The sequence below is a fragment of the Xenopus laevis genome, chromosome 2L, assembly GCF_017654675.1.
Source record: "Xenopus laevis strain J_2021 chromosome 2L, Xenopus_laevis_v10.1, whole genome shotgun sequence".
NCBI classification, from domain to species: Eukaryota; Metazoa; Chordata; class Amphibia; order Anura; family Pipidae; genus Xenopus; species Xenopus laevis.
Window position 1 is genome coordinate 121,728,166 of NC_054373.1, and position 19,478 is coordinate 121,747,643.

Consider the following 19,478-nt stretch of genomic DNA (forward strand, 5'->3'; position numbering starts at 1 on the left):
GTTTATAATGCAGGCATCACTGAAACCATATAGTAAGTCATACATGCTTTTCACTTCTGGTAAATTCATAGTTCTACATTCAGACAGCATCCACAATGGTGATTGTCAGCAATTTGTAACTTTAACACAACCTCATGTCAGTTGCCACGAGGAAGCCAAACAGAGGTATAAAAACAATGTAAAGTAACCACCACTTCATCTGTTGCTTCCTAAGCCATCATTTTCACCCTGCTACACTAGCTTGCTCTGGGGCACAACATCAACTCCCACCATATTAATAAAATGTATTCCATTTATAGTATTCACAGACTCCATTTTAAGCAAATATAATTGTAATTTTTAAAAATGATTTTTTTTTTTTGTAATAAGAAGACTGTACCTTTTAATCAATTCAAACTAAGCTACATTAATCCATACTGATAGCAAAAAAAATTATTTGGTTTAATGTATAAATTAATTTAGCAGACTTGGATTCTGTCATGATTTTTATGATGTCGTTTTTATTTCTAAATTACACTGCAAATAATTCACTCTACAATATAACATTTCATTCCTGAACCAGCAAGTGTATTTTTTTTCAAATTTATAATATTGGTGTATAGGCAGCCATCTCAGGTCATTTTGCCTGGTCGTGTGGTTTTAGAATAAGCCAGCACTTTTGGATGGAACTGCTTTCTGGCAGGCTGTTGTTTCTCCTATTCAATGTAACTGAATGTGTCACAGTGGGACCTGGATTTTACTATTGAGTGCAGTTCTTAGATCTACCAGGCAGCTGTTATCTTCTGTTAGAGAGCTGCTATCTGGTTACCTTCCCATTGTTCTGTTGTTACGCTGCTGGGGGGGGGAGGGGTGATATCACTCCAACTGCAGTACAGCAGCAAAGAGTGACTGAAGTTTATCAGAGCACAAGTCACATGACTGGGGGCAGCTGGGAAAATGATATGTCTAGCTACACGTCAGATTTCAAATTTATATATATAAAAAAAAATCTGTTTGCTGGAGTAGCACTATTAACTGATGCATTTTGAAAAAAAACTGTTTTTCTTGTGGCATTATCCCTGTAAGGTATGTTGATTCAAATTACAAACAGAGCCCTTATCCAGAAAGCTCGAGACCGGCATAGCGGCGCATGCACAGTTGGAGCAATTTTCTGTTTCGCGACAATAATATGCAGAACTCAAGAAAATTGCAGAAGCGCCGGTCTCATTCCGAAGATTACAGAAGCAGCTGAAGATGGCGCCCGTGAACTCCGCTGGACAAAATCTGCACGGAGGGGTAAGTAAAGAGTTAGGGGCATTTGCCTGGGGTACCAGCAGGCTGGGGGTGAGGAGGGGCAAAATAAGAAAACAAGGGGAGCACCAGCAGTCATTAAAATCCGTATTTTATTGATTCTTCATTAAAAAGACAAGCAGGACATGTATCCCAAAGGCACGCTTGACGCGTTTCGTGGACTAAGCCACTTTCTCATTTCGGCTGTTCGGCACTTCCGCATTCTACAACTTGAGAAATGGCCGCACGGCTCGGGTGCTCGCAAGGGGGACTGGCTCTTTCAAAAATGCAGCACTGCCGGGCCCCCCTTCAGGCCCGGGCCACTTGTCCCCCCCTGATGGCGGCCCTGGAAGTGAGGTTCTAAGTGGGCTCCTTTAGGGCTCGGTATTGGGTACCTTTTTATTTAACTTGTTTATTAATGACTAGGGGAGGGTATTGTAAATAATGTATCAGTGTTTGCAGATGACACAAAACTATCCAGCCCAATTAATTCCATCCAGCATGTGACAGCCTTGCAACAGGATCTTGACAAACTGGCAGTCTGGGCAGCTAAGTGGCAAATGAGATTCAATGTTGATAAATGTAAAGTCATGCACCTGGGATGTAAAAATATGCAAGCCCCTTCTACCCTTAATGGGACTGCACTGGGAAAATCCATAATGGAAAAGGACCTTGAAGTCCTTGTAATAAGCAATGCCTGTCAGCAGCTGCAAGGCAAACACGGTCTTGAGCTGTATTAAAAGGGGCATAGTTTTGCAGGAGTAGGGTTTTTTCATCCACTGTACAGAGTGCTGGTAAGCCCCCATCTAGAATATGCGGTGCAGTGTGCTCCAAAGAACACATGCTGCAGCACTCTGAATTCTGTGACAGTGGTTTGTTGTGCCAACAAACTAGGCAATGTTTCGGCCTAGCGCCCTTTTTCAAGCCTAAATATTCAGAAGTTTTTTTTACAGTGAGAGCTGTGAAGATGTGGAATTCTCTCCCTGAATCAGTTGTACTGGCAGTGTCGTCTCTGCCGGGTCCCGGGTGCAATTGCACCCCGAGCTCCCCTGGTACTTAAACCTAAAAATTGGGTTTTTTGCCTTCTGGACAAACTAGCAGTTAGGCAGGTTTTATATAGATTTAAAAGGTTGAACTTGATGTATGTGTGTCTTTTTTCAACCCAACTAAAATACTATGATCGGCCTTATCTTGATGTACAACTGTGCAGAGAAAGCCTGTGGCCAGGGTTGCCAGCTTTTCTGTTAAAAAAATACAGGCCTTCCTATATATTTGTTTTTTCCCTATTAATAACATTGGAATAAACCATAGTTTTTACCGGCCAGGTGGTAACCCTACCTGTGGCTAGCACTGTACACTGGTCAAACCTATTAATTTGATTTAGGCTTTTTTGGATTGAATATATAGGCCCTGGTGTGCCAGGGAATATTAAGACAGAAAGTGGATATGCAAATTCATATGTTGTGGACACACTGCAAATATTCCACACCCCCCCCCCCCCTCAAAGCTTTACAGCCAGCCTAAATAGATCATCAAAAAGTTTCCAAAACAGTTCAAACTCCATCAAGCTTAACCCAATGCCACAGGGGCTTGCATAAAAAAGCTTGCCATGAATCAGTCCTTATGCAGGCAGCTTCTGTCTTCTTCTTCTACACCGGGAACAATTGTGTCTTCATAAATTGGATTTCTGCGTAGAAATGCAAACTCTTGCGTCTCTTCACCGAAATCCACAGTGTGTGCCTGCACCTGGACAGACGATATTGTTCTGGGTGCAGGTGAAGAAAAAAAGAAGCTGCCTTCCCTGTGGCATTAGGCTTACCTTTCAAAATTGCACAATAACCTGTTAAAGGACAAACAAAGGTAAAATTGCTGGGGGGGGGTGGGGGGGGAATTATCTCCAGCATTGATGTCAGGTCTGGACTGGGAGTCTAAATAGGCATTCCAAGTACAGATAGGCTCAATCAGCTCCTTACCAGCCCACTAAATAGTGACTTTCTATGGCATTTTATGGCAGCCCCTCTGGCATTTGCCAGAACCCACAGATTGCCAGTCCGGGCCTGATTGATGCTAATCTCTAATCTGGTTGCCAGGGCCAACGTGCACCATATTATGGTTCTATTTATTGAGTGCCACACCACCATCTTCCCAGCATCCCCTGAGCAACTGAGACAACGATGCACTGTACTGTCTACTGGGGTAACAGATAAGCATTTAGAATCACCAAGAAGTATCTAACAAATCCAGTCATTTTACCTTCTCATTTAAATATTAATGAAGTATGTTTTAAAGTAGATGTTTAGAGAGTCTGGTTCATAAAAGAAACACGTACACAATGCGGAAGAGCAATACAATCTAATATCCCACTTCACAACCTCTCCCTTCAGTAACAATGCGCGGCGCGCGTGTGCGGGAGAACGAGCGGAAGGGGAGGAGTTGCAGGTGACACTTGCATGGAACAGTGCATGTGGAAGCTGCCACCGGGGGAGGACTATATTCTGCGCATTCTGAGGCTTCCTTTTTACCGGCTGAGGGATGAATACGCTGATGCGGCGGGCCTGCCGCAGGGCGCTATTCCCTGGCTCGTTCCGGTTGCCTGCACTGGACCCTTTGAACGGAACTCTTATGTTTAGCAGCGGCAACGCGTGCGCCGCTCCTGTCGGATGTTGGGCGCCACCAAGTGGACAAGACACGGGAATTAAAGTGTACAACAGCCTTACTAGGAAGAAGGAGCCTCTTATTCTGGCAGATCCGACAGTAGCGACATGGTTAGACCCTGCAGCACTTCTTATTTGTTCATACACGTGGAACAGGGGCACTCGCATAGGAATCTGAACGCTTTGTAGTCTACAGTCGTGGAGAGTGATGTTTAGCCACAGCAGCCTTTACATGTCACTTCATTGTACATAGAACACAAGATCACCTCTCCTATTAATCAACACCAAAGTGCTAGGATCACTTCATTATTGTAAAACATTACCCAACATGGAAACGTTTCTGGTTTCTGAGCAATCTACGCAATATGTTGGCGCTATATAAATACATGTTAATAATAATAAGAAGAAGAAGGTTCCCTGAAATTTCTAGCACTAAACAGTTAAGTTAAAATTTAATATAAGCTTCATCATACTGAAATAAGAAACTTTATAAATACAATCAATTAAAAATTCTGCATAGTTTCTGATATAATCAAGTTTATCTTCACTATTCCTCTCTCAGCATCCGTTTCTCTTCATTCTGTCTTCATGCAGCAGATGTGTCAGATAATCAATGACAGTTATATCCAATATATCTTATATGAGGCGCTCCCTTCCCTAGTAGATGAATTAGAGCACACTCAGCTGATTCCAGTACAAACAAAATCTAACAAAATAACTGCCTTTTGCACAAATTCTGCATATAGAGAGACATGATGTCTGGTGATTTTAATAGAGTGAGCTCTAATACATCTTCTAGGCAAAAGGAGCCCCCTATAAGATATATTGGATCATTAATTTGACACCCAACTCCTGAATGAAGACAGAATGAGGAGAAACAGATGCTGAGAGTGTAATAGTGAAGATTAATTTGATTATTTCAGAAATGCTACATTGATTTTATTTAGAAGGTTTCAGTATGCTGAAGCTAATATTGCATTTTAATTTTCGCGATAGTTCCCCTTTAAGTATTTCCTGCCACTTTCAGTCCCAAAGAATTAAACAAGTTACCAGTCCACTGAGATGCCCCTTTAAAATAAGCGGCTTCTTAGAGAAGGGAGGGGTTAGTTTGTTCAAAGGTGGATAGGGGATCTCTATACTAATTGCCCTGTTTATCAATGAAGGGGGTGGTGAGTTCATAGCCCAACTTTCAAATTAGTGTTTTATAATGGCAAAAAAAATAGAAAAATATGAATTTTTATAGATTGAAACGAAAGGCAGAATTTAATTTCAGCACAAGTCCTATTTAACATGATAATTTTTAGCAAAGGTGTATACTGTTCCTTTAAAGATTGCCCCTTCTCTGAATGTATAGGTTTAGTCTCTTTTTTTGCTTTATTTAAATGTTACAAGAATGTCTAAAAATCCCCATCAGGTTCCTCATTTTAAGTGCAGTTAAGACACTTGTCACGCTTCCAACATTAATTGCTGATCTCAGATGCTAGACAGTGTACTCTAGTGGTTGTAAAGGCTATACAGGAGGCAGTGGTGTAACTAGAAGTAAGTAGTCCTTACAGGAAAATAATCAGTGTATAAATCATATGTGTGACTGAGTTGCAATCATCTAATTGTGTTTATGCTATTTGGGACTGAAGAAGAACACTGCAAAGCAGTGTATTCTATACTTTGTGCATTCTTCTCTCTAATGCTTCTCAGCATGTAACTCTTCAGCGAATGCTTCTATTTTGAATCTATTTTGAATATACATTTCCCGAAAGGTGCCTAGTCACCCAGATAATAATACAATTAACTTTGTTTAGGATTTTTTTTACACAACGCATCTGAAATTGATATGGAATTGATATAGAATTACGGTAAAAAATTATTTTTGCTGAATCCATATCTCAAGGCCTTGACTTTATATTCAACAAATAGTTTTATTATTTTTGAGATAATTCAGTTAAAGGCTTTATTTGAGCAAATAATTGATAGTGTCCGCTTAAAGGAGAGCGAAAGTTCCAATCAATGGCGGGGTACCAAATGTTAGGACACCCTCCAAGGATTGTAATGACTTACCTGATACCCTGGGACGGTGCTCCTGTTGGCAGAAAAATGCACCAGCACAGGGCATTAGAGAGTGAGAGATCCTCTTTTTCCCTTCTTCTTCCTTCAGAATCCAGCATCCGACGCATGTGCAGTAGAGCGAAAAAACATGTTTTTTTTTGTCTGGCTTTTAACTACTGTTAGGCGTCTTGGTGTGAAGTAAGAAAGAGGATCTCTCGCTCAATAGAGCCACTGGCCAGTGCAGTTTTCTGCTAACAAGAGCACCGTTCTGGGGAGGTGGGTAAGTCATAACAATCCTTGGGGGGTGCCTTAATATTTGGCACCACCCTTTGACTGGAGCTTTCATTCTCCTTTAATCAAAAGTCTTTTTTCCAGCAGCCTCCAACCAGCCAATCTTTCAAGCATTTATGTAAAATGACCCCACATGTAATAAAAGGCACTAAAAGTTTGTTAATAGTAGTAAGCCATTAGAACCAATAAGAGTTTGCTTTTAATCATGTGACCAGAAAATTACACCTGCTGATTTTTTGCTATGGTTTACTGCATCTGAGTTTCACCATTTGGCATCAACCTGTGTGCAGACACGGAACAGATTTCAGTATGGAAACGCAATGGAATGCATTTTCATGCTGAAATCTGCACAGAATACGCACACAAGCTAATGACAATGCAGTTAATTAATGGAGCATATAGGAGAAGATCATCTGTTTTGCCCCCTGTTTTTATACACAGGCAAAGAAACAACCATGCGTGGTAGTTACCTAGCATATTGTTTCTTAAAGGGGTGGTTTACATTTAAGTTAACTTTTAGTATGTTACAGAATGACCAATTCTAAGCAACTTTTCAATTGGTCTTCATTATTTATTTATTTTTAATTATTTGCCTTCTTCTGACTCTTTCCAGCTTTCAAATGGGGGCCACTGACCCAATTTAAAAACGAATGCTCTGTAAGACTACAAATGTATTGTTATTGCTACTTTTTATTACTCCTCTTATTCAGGCCTCTCCTATTCATATTCTAGTATTCAAAACAATGCATGGTTGCTATGTCAAATTGCAAACTGGAGAGCTGCTGAATAAAAAGCTAAAAACTCAAGAACCACAAATAATAAAAAATGAAAACCAATTGCAAACTGTCTACATCACTCTCTACATCACACTAAAAGTAACTCAAAGGTGAACCCCTTTAAGCTTGATTTTTTTTTTTGATGTTGCTGAATTACCAATTAAGCAACATGAGTACCCAACAAACACTGATGTAAGACAAACATGATGAATAATATTATATTTTTTGCTTTAATTATGGAAGGTACAATAGTACACAGGTGATATTGAGCACTGTGTCACCCATGATTTTTATAGCTTTGGAGATTATGCCATATTGCGCCCTTATTGCCTGCATCACTCGAAAAGCACTTGTCAGGCAATTTGTGGACTGCCACATTTCCATGTCATAAATGGGCAATCACATGCATGACTGCTTCCAGGTGATTATCATAGCAGGCAATGGGGCATTGGTATTGTACCCGATTGCAAATTCACATGGGTTAAAAAAACGAGCAGTTAAAAGGTGCCACCTACACAGAGTAGTCAAAAGTAAAAGCTAGACAACACTGGATATGCAGTTAAGTTGTTACTTTGCATGTTCAGATTTTGGCTCAGTCCAATTTGCATTAGACAACTGGGATCAGTTCTACTGAATCCAAGGTATCACTAGTGCAAAATCCTATATTCATTAAATCCAGGGTTTCCACCTTTTCTGGAAACAAAATACCAGTTTCCTATATATTTATCTATTTTCCCTATTAATAACATTGGGATCAACCATCATTTTTACGGCCAGGCCGGGTAAAATACCAGCCAGGTGGCAACCCTAATTGAATCCTAAATCATCACTTTCAGTTCACCTATCTGAAACATATCTATAATAGTTTGTTTCACACTTAGGACTGATATTTTAATCAAGTTTCTTTTCCCCAAATTCCCAGGTATAGCTGTGGACCCACAGTTTATGACCATGCACATCTTGGACATGCATGGTAAGTAAATAACTTTGCACCTGATAATTTTATGATATAATGACACTCATGTTTTTATGATGCGATTTCATTTTAATAGTTTTCTCTTATTGTCTGTCATATTAGCGATTAAGATTTAATATGTTTATATTGCTTATAGACCCAATGCATCAGTTTACTTTGCCAAAGCAAAGCCCTCTTATATGTTTTCCTGCCATTGTTGAATCAGTCACAGGCATGGCTAGTATCAGTGTAGTAACTTTTCAGATGAAGGGTAATTGATCTTCTGTCTGTTTGGTCACTGGCTCATAGAAGATCTAGAATCCCTGCCATAAAGCAGGGCTTGTTTGGCAAAAATAATTATTAATGGTCATGAGGAACTAGATCCCTCCTTTCAATCTTGAAAAAGACAATACTAGGTAAAACAACAAAACTACACTACTTTTTATTTATACACAAATAACCCTTATGACTACTGATCGGGTAGGGATATAGATGCATTAAATGACAAGGAATCCTTAATTCACTGGGGGTGCCATTATGTTAGGTCTTTCAGCAGGATCGCTTTTTGGGGGGGAGAAAAAATCTCCAGTCTAGGAACTTTTTAGAAGCAGTGCCTTGCCACCATTTTACCAGATTTTTCCCTTTTATATAGTTTTCCCTTTTATCTAGTTTTAGTTTGTGCATGTGCAGTATACATCAATATGGCCCCCATAAAGAAGAACAGGTTATCTTGCTCTTATCTCTTCAGTGGAACTATTTTATCCATCATATTTAACCTACAGTTAAACTAGTGATAGTTGCAGCTTTCAACACTACAAACTGAAAGTGGTCAGTATGCTTTGGTATTTTATTTCTCACTAGTAAGAATGACAAACGTAATAACAATGTTAACAATGTGCTATTGTACCAATGTAATGTATCACTTTATGTGACTCTCTTGCAGTTCTTATGTTAGATTTGACACAATTCGGAGGATTCTACTCAAGGTTTTTGGGATTGATATAGTCATGGCGATGGTTGTCACAGACATTGATGATAAAATAATCAAGAGAGCAAAAGAGGTAAAGTGACATGTTAAATAGCTTTTAATACACCCATGAAAATGGAGATACACAAAAGTATCTGTGATTCCAGTTTTCTCTTTGTTCTGTCCTGCACCACGTGTTTCAAATTACAAATGTATAGTACCTATTTTAAATGTTCTGTAGTTCTATGCTATGTTTAAAACAATCTTTTAATATCTTCAAATCCTACCTAAATCTGGCATAACCCCTACCTAATCTGGCATGATTCATCCAGGCTATCTTTGATAATTATGGTTTTAGTACTAATATTGCTTTTATGAAGCACTGAAGGACTGTCGAGTAACAAGTTAACAGCAAATGTATGTGAAGAAATACACTCTTTCATACAGGCAAGAAAATATTACAAGATTACTTATTGTGTTCAGGCAAAAGTAAAACGTTTTTCATTTAGATTAACTTTTAGTTTATCACACACTGAAATGTAACATTTTTGGCTTTTTTTAAGGTAAAAATGGCACATTTTATAATGTATTTTATTTTAATAAGACGTTTTAAAACAAGGATTTGCTCATGTTTTATCACCCTTAGTTTTCCCCGCAACTATTCACAAATCTAAAAATAAGTCTGTTGCAAATTAAAGGGAAACACCAGTTTAGTCATATTTATTCACATCTTTTTGAAGAAAAACCAAGCTTGAAATGTGCGAAATAGACTTTCATGTGACATCTGTTGTGTCACAGTAAAAATAGTACTGTTACTTTGCTTAAAGGGACACGTGTCACAGTAAAAATAGTACTGTTACTTTGCTTAAAGAGACAGTGTCACAGTAAAAATAGTATGGTTACTTTGCTTTAAGGGACATGCCTGTGCCACAGATAAAATGATTTGATGGGCTGCATTGTGCATTTACCCCAGAATATGTTGCAAGGCTCAAAAAGAGACCCTTATGGTTTCAAGTGGTCTCATTGCACCCTGGCATAATCAGTTGTGTCAATATATCATACACTTGTATTGTGGATGTTTTGGTGTGACTGGCCAATTATAATGAATGACTGGCACTCAGAGCTAGGAAATAACATGATCATTCAATAAATAGATATAGGTGCTAGCTTTCATTTCATTCCCGTAGTATACTATTAATATACAGGGTTGATCTCTGCATACTACCTTTTAAATATTTAATTTTTTAGTGTGCTGAGCATAATTAGAAAGAAGAGAAAACATTGTTTTAGCTCTCAGCCTGTTTCTCAAGGAAAATTACAGATGATCAAAAGCTTGAACTGCCATGTAACGTCTCAAATTTTCTTATTTAGTACTTAAAGGTATACTGTCATGGGAAAAACATTTTTTTTCAAAATGAATCAGTTAATATTGCTGCTCCAGCAGAATTCTGCACTGCATCCATTTCTCAAAAGAGCAAACAGATTTTTTTATATTAAATTTTGAAATCTGACATGGGGCTATACATATTGTAAATTTCCCAGCTGCCCCAAGTCATGTGACTTGTGCTCTGATAAACTTCAATCACTCTGTACTGCAAGTTGGAGTGATATCACCCCCCTCCCTTCCCCCCCCCCAGCAGCCAAACAAAAGAACAATGGGAAGGTAACCAGATAACAGCTCCCTAACACAAGATAACAGCTGCCTGGTAGATCTAAGAACAACACTCAATAGTAAAAACCCATGTCTCACTGAGACACATTTTTACATTGAAAAGGAAAAACAGCAGCCTGCCAGAAAGCATTTCTCTCCTAAAGTGCAGGCACATAACCAGGGGCAGCTGGGAAATTGACAAAATGTCTAGCCCCATGTCAGATTTCAAAATTGAATATAAAAAGATCTGTTTGCTCTTTTGAGAAATGGATTTCAGTGCAGAATTCTGCTGGAGTAGTACTATTAACTGATGCGTTTTGAAAAAAACATGTTTTCCGATGACAGGATCCCTTTAAGCCAATCTTAGTTCTAGTGCCTGCTAATTGCAGCTTTTAAAACATAATCCCTCTGTCTAAACCCAAAATGTACATGAGTGTGGTCTCATCCAGTGAATTCCATTGGCTTTTATTGTTCTTCCTGCATCTGGCTGAACATAGCTAATCACTGATTGGTTGCTTTGGCCACTAGTTTTAATTCTACTTTAAAAACTAAAAGAGGAAGTTCTAAAGGCTATTGCAATAAAAAAAGAATGGCACTATGTGGTGTTAGTATCAGTTTAATTGTTAAAAAGAAGTATAGTTGACATGTGAAGTGTATTTACTACTGAAAACAGACATAATCACTGTTAATGTAGTTTTATTTCTCAATATGTTGATAGAAAAATTAACAATCGTAAAACTGCAGATAGCCAAATCCTATTACGTATTTGTAAAAATCATTCCTGCCCTTGAGGTTTGTTCACAGACACAGTTTATTAATATGTTTTGAATTGGTAAAATATGTTACTTTCAGCTCAATATATCTCCAGTGGCCTTAGCACGTACTTATGAACAGGACTTTAAACAAGACATGACTGCATTAAGGGTATGTAAAACACTTTGAAGTTCTTTTATTTTTTTTAATTTTTTTATTCTAATGGTGCATTCCTAAAAGTTCACTTGAATTTCAGCTTCTACAGGTATGGGACCTGTTACCCAGAATGCTCAGGACCTGGGGTTTTCCAGATAATAGATCTTTATGTAATTTGGATTTTCATACCGTAAAACTACTAGAAATCATTTAAATGTTAAATTAACCCAATAGGTTGGTTTTGCTTCAAATAAGAATTAATTATATCTCAGTTTGGATCATGTACAAGGTACTGTTTTATTATTACAGAGAAAAAGGAAATAATTTTCACAAATTTGGTTTATTTGGATAAAATGGAGTGTTTGGGACACAGCCCTGTCTGCTTGTGAAAAACAATATAAATGTGGATGTATTTATATGCTAAATGATATACTGCTCTATATATACTTTTCTCCTCTACTCAGAGCTTTAGATACTGGTGATTGGATTGCTGTATTCTGTAACTGATCTGTTTAGAGGTTAAGTACCAATGGAAATAATTGGGGGGGGGATACATTTTATATATGGTTTCCTTGTGATTGCATTGGGCTGTTGGCCATGGGAAGTGGCTGCACATGCCTATTAAAAGGGTTGTTCACATTCCAAACACTTTTTCAGTTGATTCATTTTCAGATTGTTCTCTACAAAAGACTTTTTCCAATTGCTTTCCATTTTTTATTTGTTACAGTTTTTCCAAAATCCAAGTTTAATGTTCCTGTCTCTGGTGTTTGAGTCTGGCAGCTCAGTAATTCAGGTGCAGATTCTGAACTGTTACAATTTTGCAACATTGAGTTGATACATTTTCTCACCAGCATTGCAGGAGTATTGGTAACTATTGTATCAATGATAACAGCTGCCTTTAATGAAACTCAGGTATTCTGCTCAGCTGGGCCAAAGATAAGAAATGTATCAACTAAATGTATCAACTTGACTTACACTTCAATATTAGAAAAACGGTCATACATAGAATATAGAAAGTAATTGGAAAACGTCTTTATTTCTGGTTAAATAGACTGAAACCAACTGAACTGAAAAGTGTTGGAAGGTGAACAACACCTTTAGAGGGATACTGTCATGGGAAAAAATTGTTTTTTTTTCAAAATGAATCAGTTAATAGTGCTACTGCACTGAAATCCATTTCTCAAAAGAGCAAACAGATTTTTTTATATTCAATTTTGAAATCTGACATGGGGCTAGACATATTGTCAATTTCCCAGCTGCCCCAAGTCATGTGACTTGTGCTCTGATAAACTTCAATCACTCTTTACTGCTGTACTGCAAGTTAGGGTAAGGCCAGATGAGGAGATTCGGGGAGATTTTGTCGCCTGGCGACTTATCGCCACGTCTTTTGCGCGACTATCTCCCCAAACTGCCTCAGCGTCTTTCCCCCATAGGCTACAGCGCAAAATCGCCTGCGCTAATGCACACGTGGCAAAGCGTTTTCAATAGTCAACCAAAGTTGCCTCAAGGCGACAAAATCTCCCCGAATCTCCTCGCACCCACAGGCATGAATAAGTGCCTGTGGGTGCGAAACGCGTAAGGCGGAGCATCAATTGGTCTGTATGCCTATATTTTTTAATATTTATGATAAATAAAGAGTAATCTTTTTAACTTTGAGTATTGACTGGAAATATATTTTTGAATTTTTGACCTGAGTGCCCTTTGGAGTTGGGGGCTATATTCCAGCACCTTGGCCCTTTTTGACAGGCCTGTATAGACTGCAGCAGTTGAGTAGTAAAAAAATTTTAGGATCCTAAGTAATACAAATTAAAATAACCTCTTTGTATCCTTTAAATATATCTCTTTAGACTTAAACTGTCTTAATCTGCTAACAGAATTCAGTCTGCGAATGGAAGCAATCAGATGTCATTAGCAAATAAATGCTGAATCTTGGAGAGATTCCCGAGAAGGTCTTGCATTGTACCATATTCAATGAGACATAAAAGCCAGAACATTGAAAAAGAGACATGGGCTGTTTGTGTTACATAATTATGCAATACTTTAACCCCAATGATCACAAAACACATGTTACATCCATGTACAAATGAACAGTAGATGTTCAATGATAAAAGGCTAATAATAACCCTTATTAAAATATATGATTTTGCAGTGGGAAGAATTTGTGCAGCAAACCTGCAATTATAAACAGGGGCTGATGTCGCAGGCAGCTCTGCTTTATCTCCTCGACTAGTAACTAAATATTGTTTTACTGTTATTTCTATGTTCGCTGGTGAGATATGTTTTAAGGTAGTCTTGGTGATTTCAAATGACTTATTTTTGGCAAAGACAATCACTAGATATTGGAACAAGGTAGTCTCATTTCATAGTGTGAGAATTTTAGATGCACTATTTCTGGTCATTATCTGTGGCTTTCCCACAACATTGTCTGTTAAAGTTCAGTTTACAAGTAATTAAGTTGCATTGTATTTTCTCTTTGTTCTTTAGGTCCTTCCACCGACAGTATACATGAGAGTTACAGAAAGTATTCCACAGATAATATCATTTATTCAACAGATAATTGCCAATGGACATGCATATTCTACCTCACAAGGTAACGTTCACCTTCAACTGAACTTTTGTATGTTATGCATCGTGATATTCTTAGAAATTCAATTTTGTCTTAATTTTTTTTCGGTCATGTGATTTTAAACGAATTTTGATGTTTCCCTCTTTTGAAAATCAAAACTTCCACCAATTAGCATATACATTCTGACTAAGGGGCATATTGTTATGCTGTGTAAAACTAAATTTGTCTAAAGAACGGTGTAAAACGCTGTGCAAAATAAATAGCACATTTATCAAAGGGTGTTTTATTTTAACCATGTGAATGCCAGATTTGCCACCATTATTTTACATTGCTTCAGGCGGTGAAGACTGGCGATATGTGGTGTATTTTTTTTTATGTTTTTTTATATTTTGTAATATATACAAAATCACTGTAAAGCCTGCAGTCTTGTAGTAGTATGTAGTCATACAAAACTCCTGTCCAACTGACATGTTCTCCGGTATCCTCATTGTAGTATGCTCTGCTAAATCTCTTTATTTTTATGCGAAAAGTTCTGGTAATAACAAAAAGAATAACTAAGAAAATATATCTAAGAAAGTCTATATCATACTTGTGATAGAAAGGACTATGCTACTTATGTGATACTTTTAAACCTTCAAGTTTTCCACTGCTCCTAAGGGTCTGGCCACACAGGCAGATTCGGAGAAATTAGTCGCGATGCGACAAATCTCCTCTTCTTCGCGGCGACTAATCTCCCCGATCTGCCTTCCATCGGCTAAAATGTAAATCACCTGGGGGCAGGCACACGGAACGCTTCATTTTCCGAAGTCACCTGTAATTGCTTTACAAGGAAACTTAGAACACTTTGTCTTCCAAAGCTGCCCGGTTTGCCTGCCCCTAGGCGATTTACATTTTAGCCAGCATAAGGCAGATCAGGGAGATTAGTCGCCGCAAAGAAGAGGAGATTTGTCGCCTGGCAACTAATCTCCCCGAATCTGCCGATGTGACCAGACTCTTAAGATTTTGATTTCTGCTGAGGCTTCTTTGATGAGAAATGTGCTTTGAAAGTGTTGAAAGAGGAAGGTTGGCAACATCCCCCTATTATTATAACTCATTTCAGTGGTGTGGCTTATGGCTTGGTGCAAGTTTCAGCACCAAATATCCACCTTTTTACATAGATATTACTTTTCTAAGGAATACAAATTTCACTTTCAAAATTCTGCAAGAATTACATTTTCAGTGCAGAACATATATCTGAAGTGGAAATATATGTATTAAATGAATGTACATTGATATGCATGTTTATTTTTATTAGTATAGCACTGCGTGTGTGTGTGTATATATATATATATATATATATATATATATATATATATATATATATATATATATATATATATATATATATATATATATATATATACACACATATATACACACACGCAGTGCTATACTATATATATATATATATATATATATATATATATATATATATATATATATATATATATATATATATATATATATATATATATACAGTGCTAAAACGGCACCTAGATATCAAGAGTACCTCATAAGCTACTTGGTATTTTGGAACATATTTGGTACTGTATAAATGCTAATAATTTATCCTGATGTCATTTCTAGGAAATGTTTATTTTGATGTTCAGTCGATTGGAGACCAATATGGGAAATTTAATGATTCTTTCTGTGATGCAGCTAGTGAGTCAGGTATGTTATTGTAGCATTCTGCTCCAGAGTAGCATCAGCAAATTATATAAAATGTAGTAACAACCTAAATATGCGCATACACAAAAAAAAAAACATTGCATTTTTATATTTTGCTCATATACATAAATCTTTTCTTGGAATGAAAAAGTACCAGTTTTTAATGTATTGTGAATTAACTCATTTTGCACATGGTAATTTTCATGCCTGACAGCATTGCAGGATAAAAGACATATCCGAGATTTTGCTTTGTGGAAAACATCCAAACCTGAGGAGCCTTACTGGGCTTCTCCTTGGGGGAAGGGAAGACCTGGCTGGCACATAGAGTGTTCCACAATTGCAAGGTGAGTTTTAGTATTTCTAATAGATTCATTATCTTTTATGTGAATGTTAGAAACAAGTATTAACTATATTCGGTTTATTATTAGTTTAAGGTTGTTGTTTACCTTCCAAACTCTATTTTTCAGCTTGGTTGTTTTCAGATAGTACACCAGGAATTCTGTGGTCATATAATGTATAGGAGAAGCCAGGGTATATTTTATATGTGCTGTGAATACATACTGTCAGGTCTACATCACCATGAAGGGTCCGATTTGTCTAAAACCTTCTAATCACTCCTGTATATAGGTTCCAACTTTGTGCATGAGTTTCCAACATTTTTACCTGTGCCAGTTGAAACATTTATCAAGTTGATGAATTTATTGGTTTGTCTAAATTGTAACACCTTCATTCAGTGGTAAAATGATAAAGGTCTTCACCCTTATGCCAGTTATTGGCCCACAGTGGCACTTTTCTGTTACTAGCAGCTGGTTGTTTTGTGTCCCACTGACCCCTTTTTAAATATACTCTGCTCCTCTTCCCAACATTTAGCACCTCCCCAGTCATCATTCTCCAGTACTTCCATTAATCCATTTTCCAATACATTAGTCCAATGATTTTCTTATCGCTTTTTACTTGGGTTGCACCAAAACACATACTTTTTCCCCCCTTCGGGTTCAAGATTACCCTAATCCTTAATGAAAGATATAGCCCAAGAGTTAGTGCTGTGCAGGTTCTTGAAGCAGCACTTTTAGGGGAACAGTGAAAGTGAAAGCAGCCTGTAATACCTTTAGGGGATCTTTGCATCCTAAAATATTTATCTATTGCTCATATGGGATAACATACCTATAGAAAATAGCTGCTATTTTCATTGTTTCCTTAAACTGCCATGTATCTACCATAATAATAATTATTGCATGGTTGTATATTAAGGAAATATATATAACAGTTAACGATTAATCATTATTTGCACCAATATTTACACAAAATATAATTGAAGTGATTGAGCTCAGTATAAACTTTTTGATTTTCTATGTCAAAGAACAGTAATGAAGTAAAATCACTTTAACTAGTTGCTAATGTGGTTATTTCTCCAACATGCAGTCCTTAATAAGTGTTACCTGTTTACATTTTATATTCTTGCTTCCTAGCACTTGTGTATTGGGCAGTATACATATGCATGTTATTGTACACTCCTGCGTTTACAATTGGTTAAAATTCTGGACCCAATACTTTCAAAAAACAGATAAGCATCCTCTTACAGCAACAGGACCAGGCTGAAGTTATAGCAAAGAAATGACTGCATAAAGCTGCTTGTGTAGGAAGGAAGTAAAGGTCCTGTAGGAGAATTCTGGCTCATTCATTCATATATATATATATATATATATATATATATATATATATATATATATATATATATATATATATATATATATATATATATATATATATATATATATATATATATATATATATATATATTATATTTGTATTTCATGCACTGAAGTGGATAGAAGTAAAATGGGCAAATCTGAAATCTGAGGTGTCCTAGGATGATCTTAACAAAGCTGCTTAAAAAATGGAAAGGACAAGCGAAGGCCAGATCCATTGTATCACTCGGGAAAGTAGAATCCTTTCAACAGTTACAGCTAGCCAACAAAAAAGAAGAATTTCTTGCTGCTTGATAAAAGAACAGAAGCCATTTTAATAGCTGAAATCCTTTATGCTGGACAAAAAAGCCGGTTCCAATTACTAAACCCCTGCCAGAGCACTTTTGTGTTTTTCTGACAATTCTTTGCTTATGAAGTGTTAATTGACTGTAAAGGTTAGGGACAAGTTGTTCAGTCAGCACTAGGGCCTCAGAACACTACTCTCTGTATCTTGGCCTGTCATGCATTTATTTTTAATTTATATTAGTTTGCATTTTTATTAAATGTCATAGATTGTAAGCCTTCTCACCATTATGAACACTAAATCCCTTTCTCGGAATTGTATATTCTGTATATCTTTCAACTTGCCACCCTGATCAGTGCAATCCCCCATACAACAGGCCATGTTGCTAGGCTACATCTGTGATTTATTCCACTCTGAAATCAGAATGAATGAATAGGGATTATGGCAGCAAAGAACAATTACAAAAGCACAAGTCTGGCTTCAAGTTTATTTGGAAAGCCTTTTTTTTTTTTTTAAACAGGAAGGCTCTGGAACAGAAATTACACAACACATTCATCTCTCCCTGCTTTTACTAAACCAATACAAACCTTTCTGCTAGTTCACTATCCTCATATTGAAGCATGGTGAAAAGTAGCTTGAGAAGCAGATTGGATTTACTACGTTGAAAAGGGGGCAGCAGCCATGAAAAATGTGCAGGGAGGGACTAAACCCAAATGGCAGTTACTGTAATATTGGGAAAGAATGCCTATTTTACAAAAAAAAAAACAGTTTAAAGGTTAGTTATGTTTTTACCTTTATTCTCAACATTCGCTATCCTAGATATTCTTTGAACTATTTTCCATGACTATTTTAAGAGATGTGGGGGGCGGCCCTGACCAAAGGTTGACCCTTCAAGTAGGGTTGCCACCTGGCCGTATTTTACCGGCCTGGCCGGTAAAAGTGAAGCTTGATGCCAATGTTATTAATAGGAAAAATCGGCAAAAACATAGGAAGGCCGGTATTTTTTTTTCAGAGAAGGTGGCAACCCTACCTTCAAGGCTAGCTTGAATTGAACAACTGTAATAGAGTAAAGAAAGCCCCCCCCCCAAATTTGTAGCCAATTTACAAAAAGTTTTAACCGGAGAGAGATGGGAGCACTGAAAATATGCAGGCAGAGGGGAATATAGACATACCTTGTCTCATGCTCAGCCTGCTGTAACTAATAGTATTACTTAGGATGTTTAATAGCTAGTCACTGCACTAACCGGGATATTATTGTAATGCATGCTTTATTAATGCTCTCATTAATCTGCGGAATTCTAGTGTACACATTTGTTTAAGGCAATAACCATTTTAAGTTAATTCATGCATAAAAAAATGGTATACCAAGACTAATATACCACTTGTTTTATAGTAACTATGAAAGGAGAAAAAGTGTAAGAAAAAATGTAGTATGAAGCCACTATGGTTATAGAGACAAATAAGACCGTTACATAAAATATTGCAGTATCGTCAATGTCAAAGATAAGTGAAAGATCCCACTAATATATACTAAGTATATGTTGTGACTGTGGAGAGGCTATAGTGTACACATGATAATAACATTTATATTTAGACATTTCTAACCACAAATTCTCATTTAATATATTCAATCTACTTGAATACTGAGTTCATTTTGATGATACGTTATGAGCAATGCATAATAGATTTATTACATCT

The 19,478-nt window shown here is 37.1% G+C and overlaps 1 protein-coding gene across 2 annotated transcripts in view; it reads left to right on the top strand.

Moving 5' to 3' along the window:
• Positions 1–3,695: 3,695 nt before the first annotated feature.
• cars2.L (cysteinyl-tRNA synthetase 2, mitochondrial L homeolog) overlaps positions 3,696–19,478 on the top strand; it is a 28,933-nt gene continuing 13,150 nt past the window's right edge. The window contains 7 exon segments of one of the 2 annotated variants that reach the window (NM_001089901.1): positions 3,696–4,034; positions 7,956–8,006; positions 8,932–9,049; positions 11,459–11,530; positions 14,000–14,105; positions 15,708–15,791; positions 16,003–16,132. In NM_001089901.1, the coding sequence (NP_001083370.1) occupies positions 3,802–4,034; positions 7,956–8,006; positions 8,932–9,049; positions 11,459–11,530; positions 14,000–14,105; positions 15,708–15,791; positions 16,003–16,132 (794 nt within the window). In that variant the 5' untranslated portion in view covers positions 3,696–3,801. 2 annotated transcript variants of the gene reach the window in all.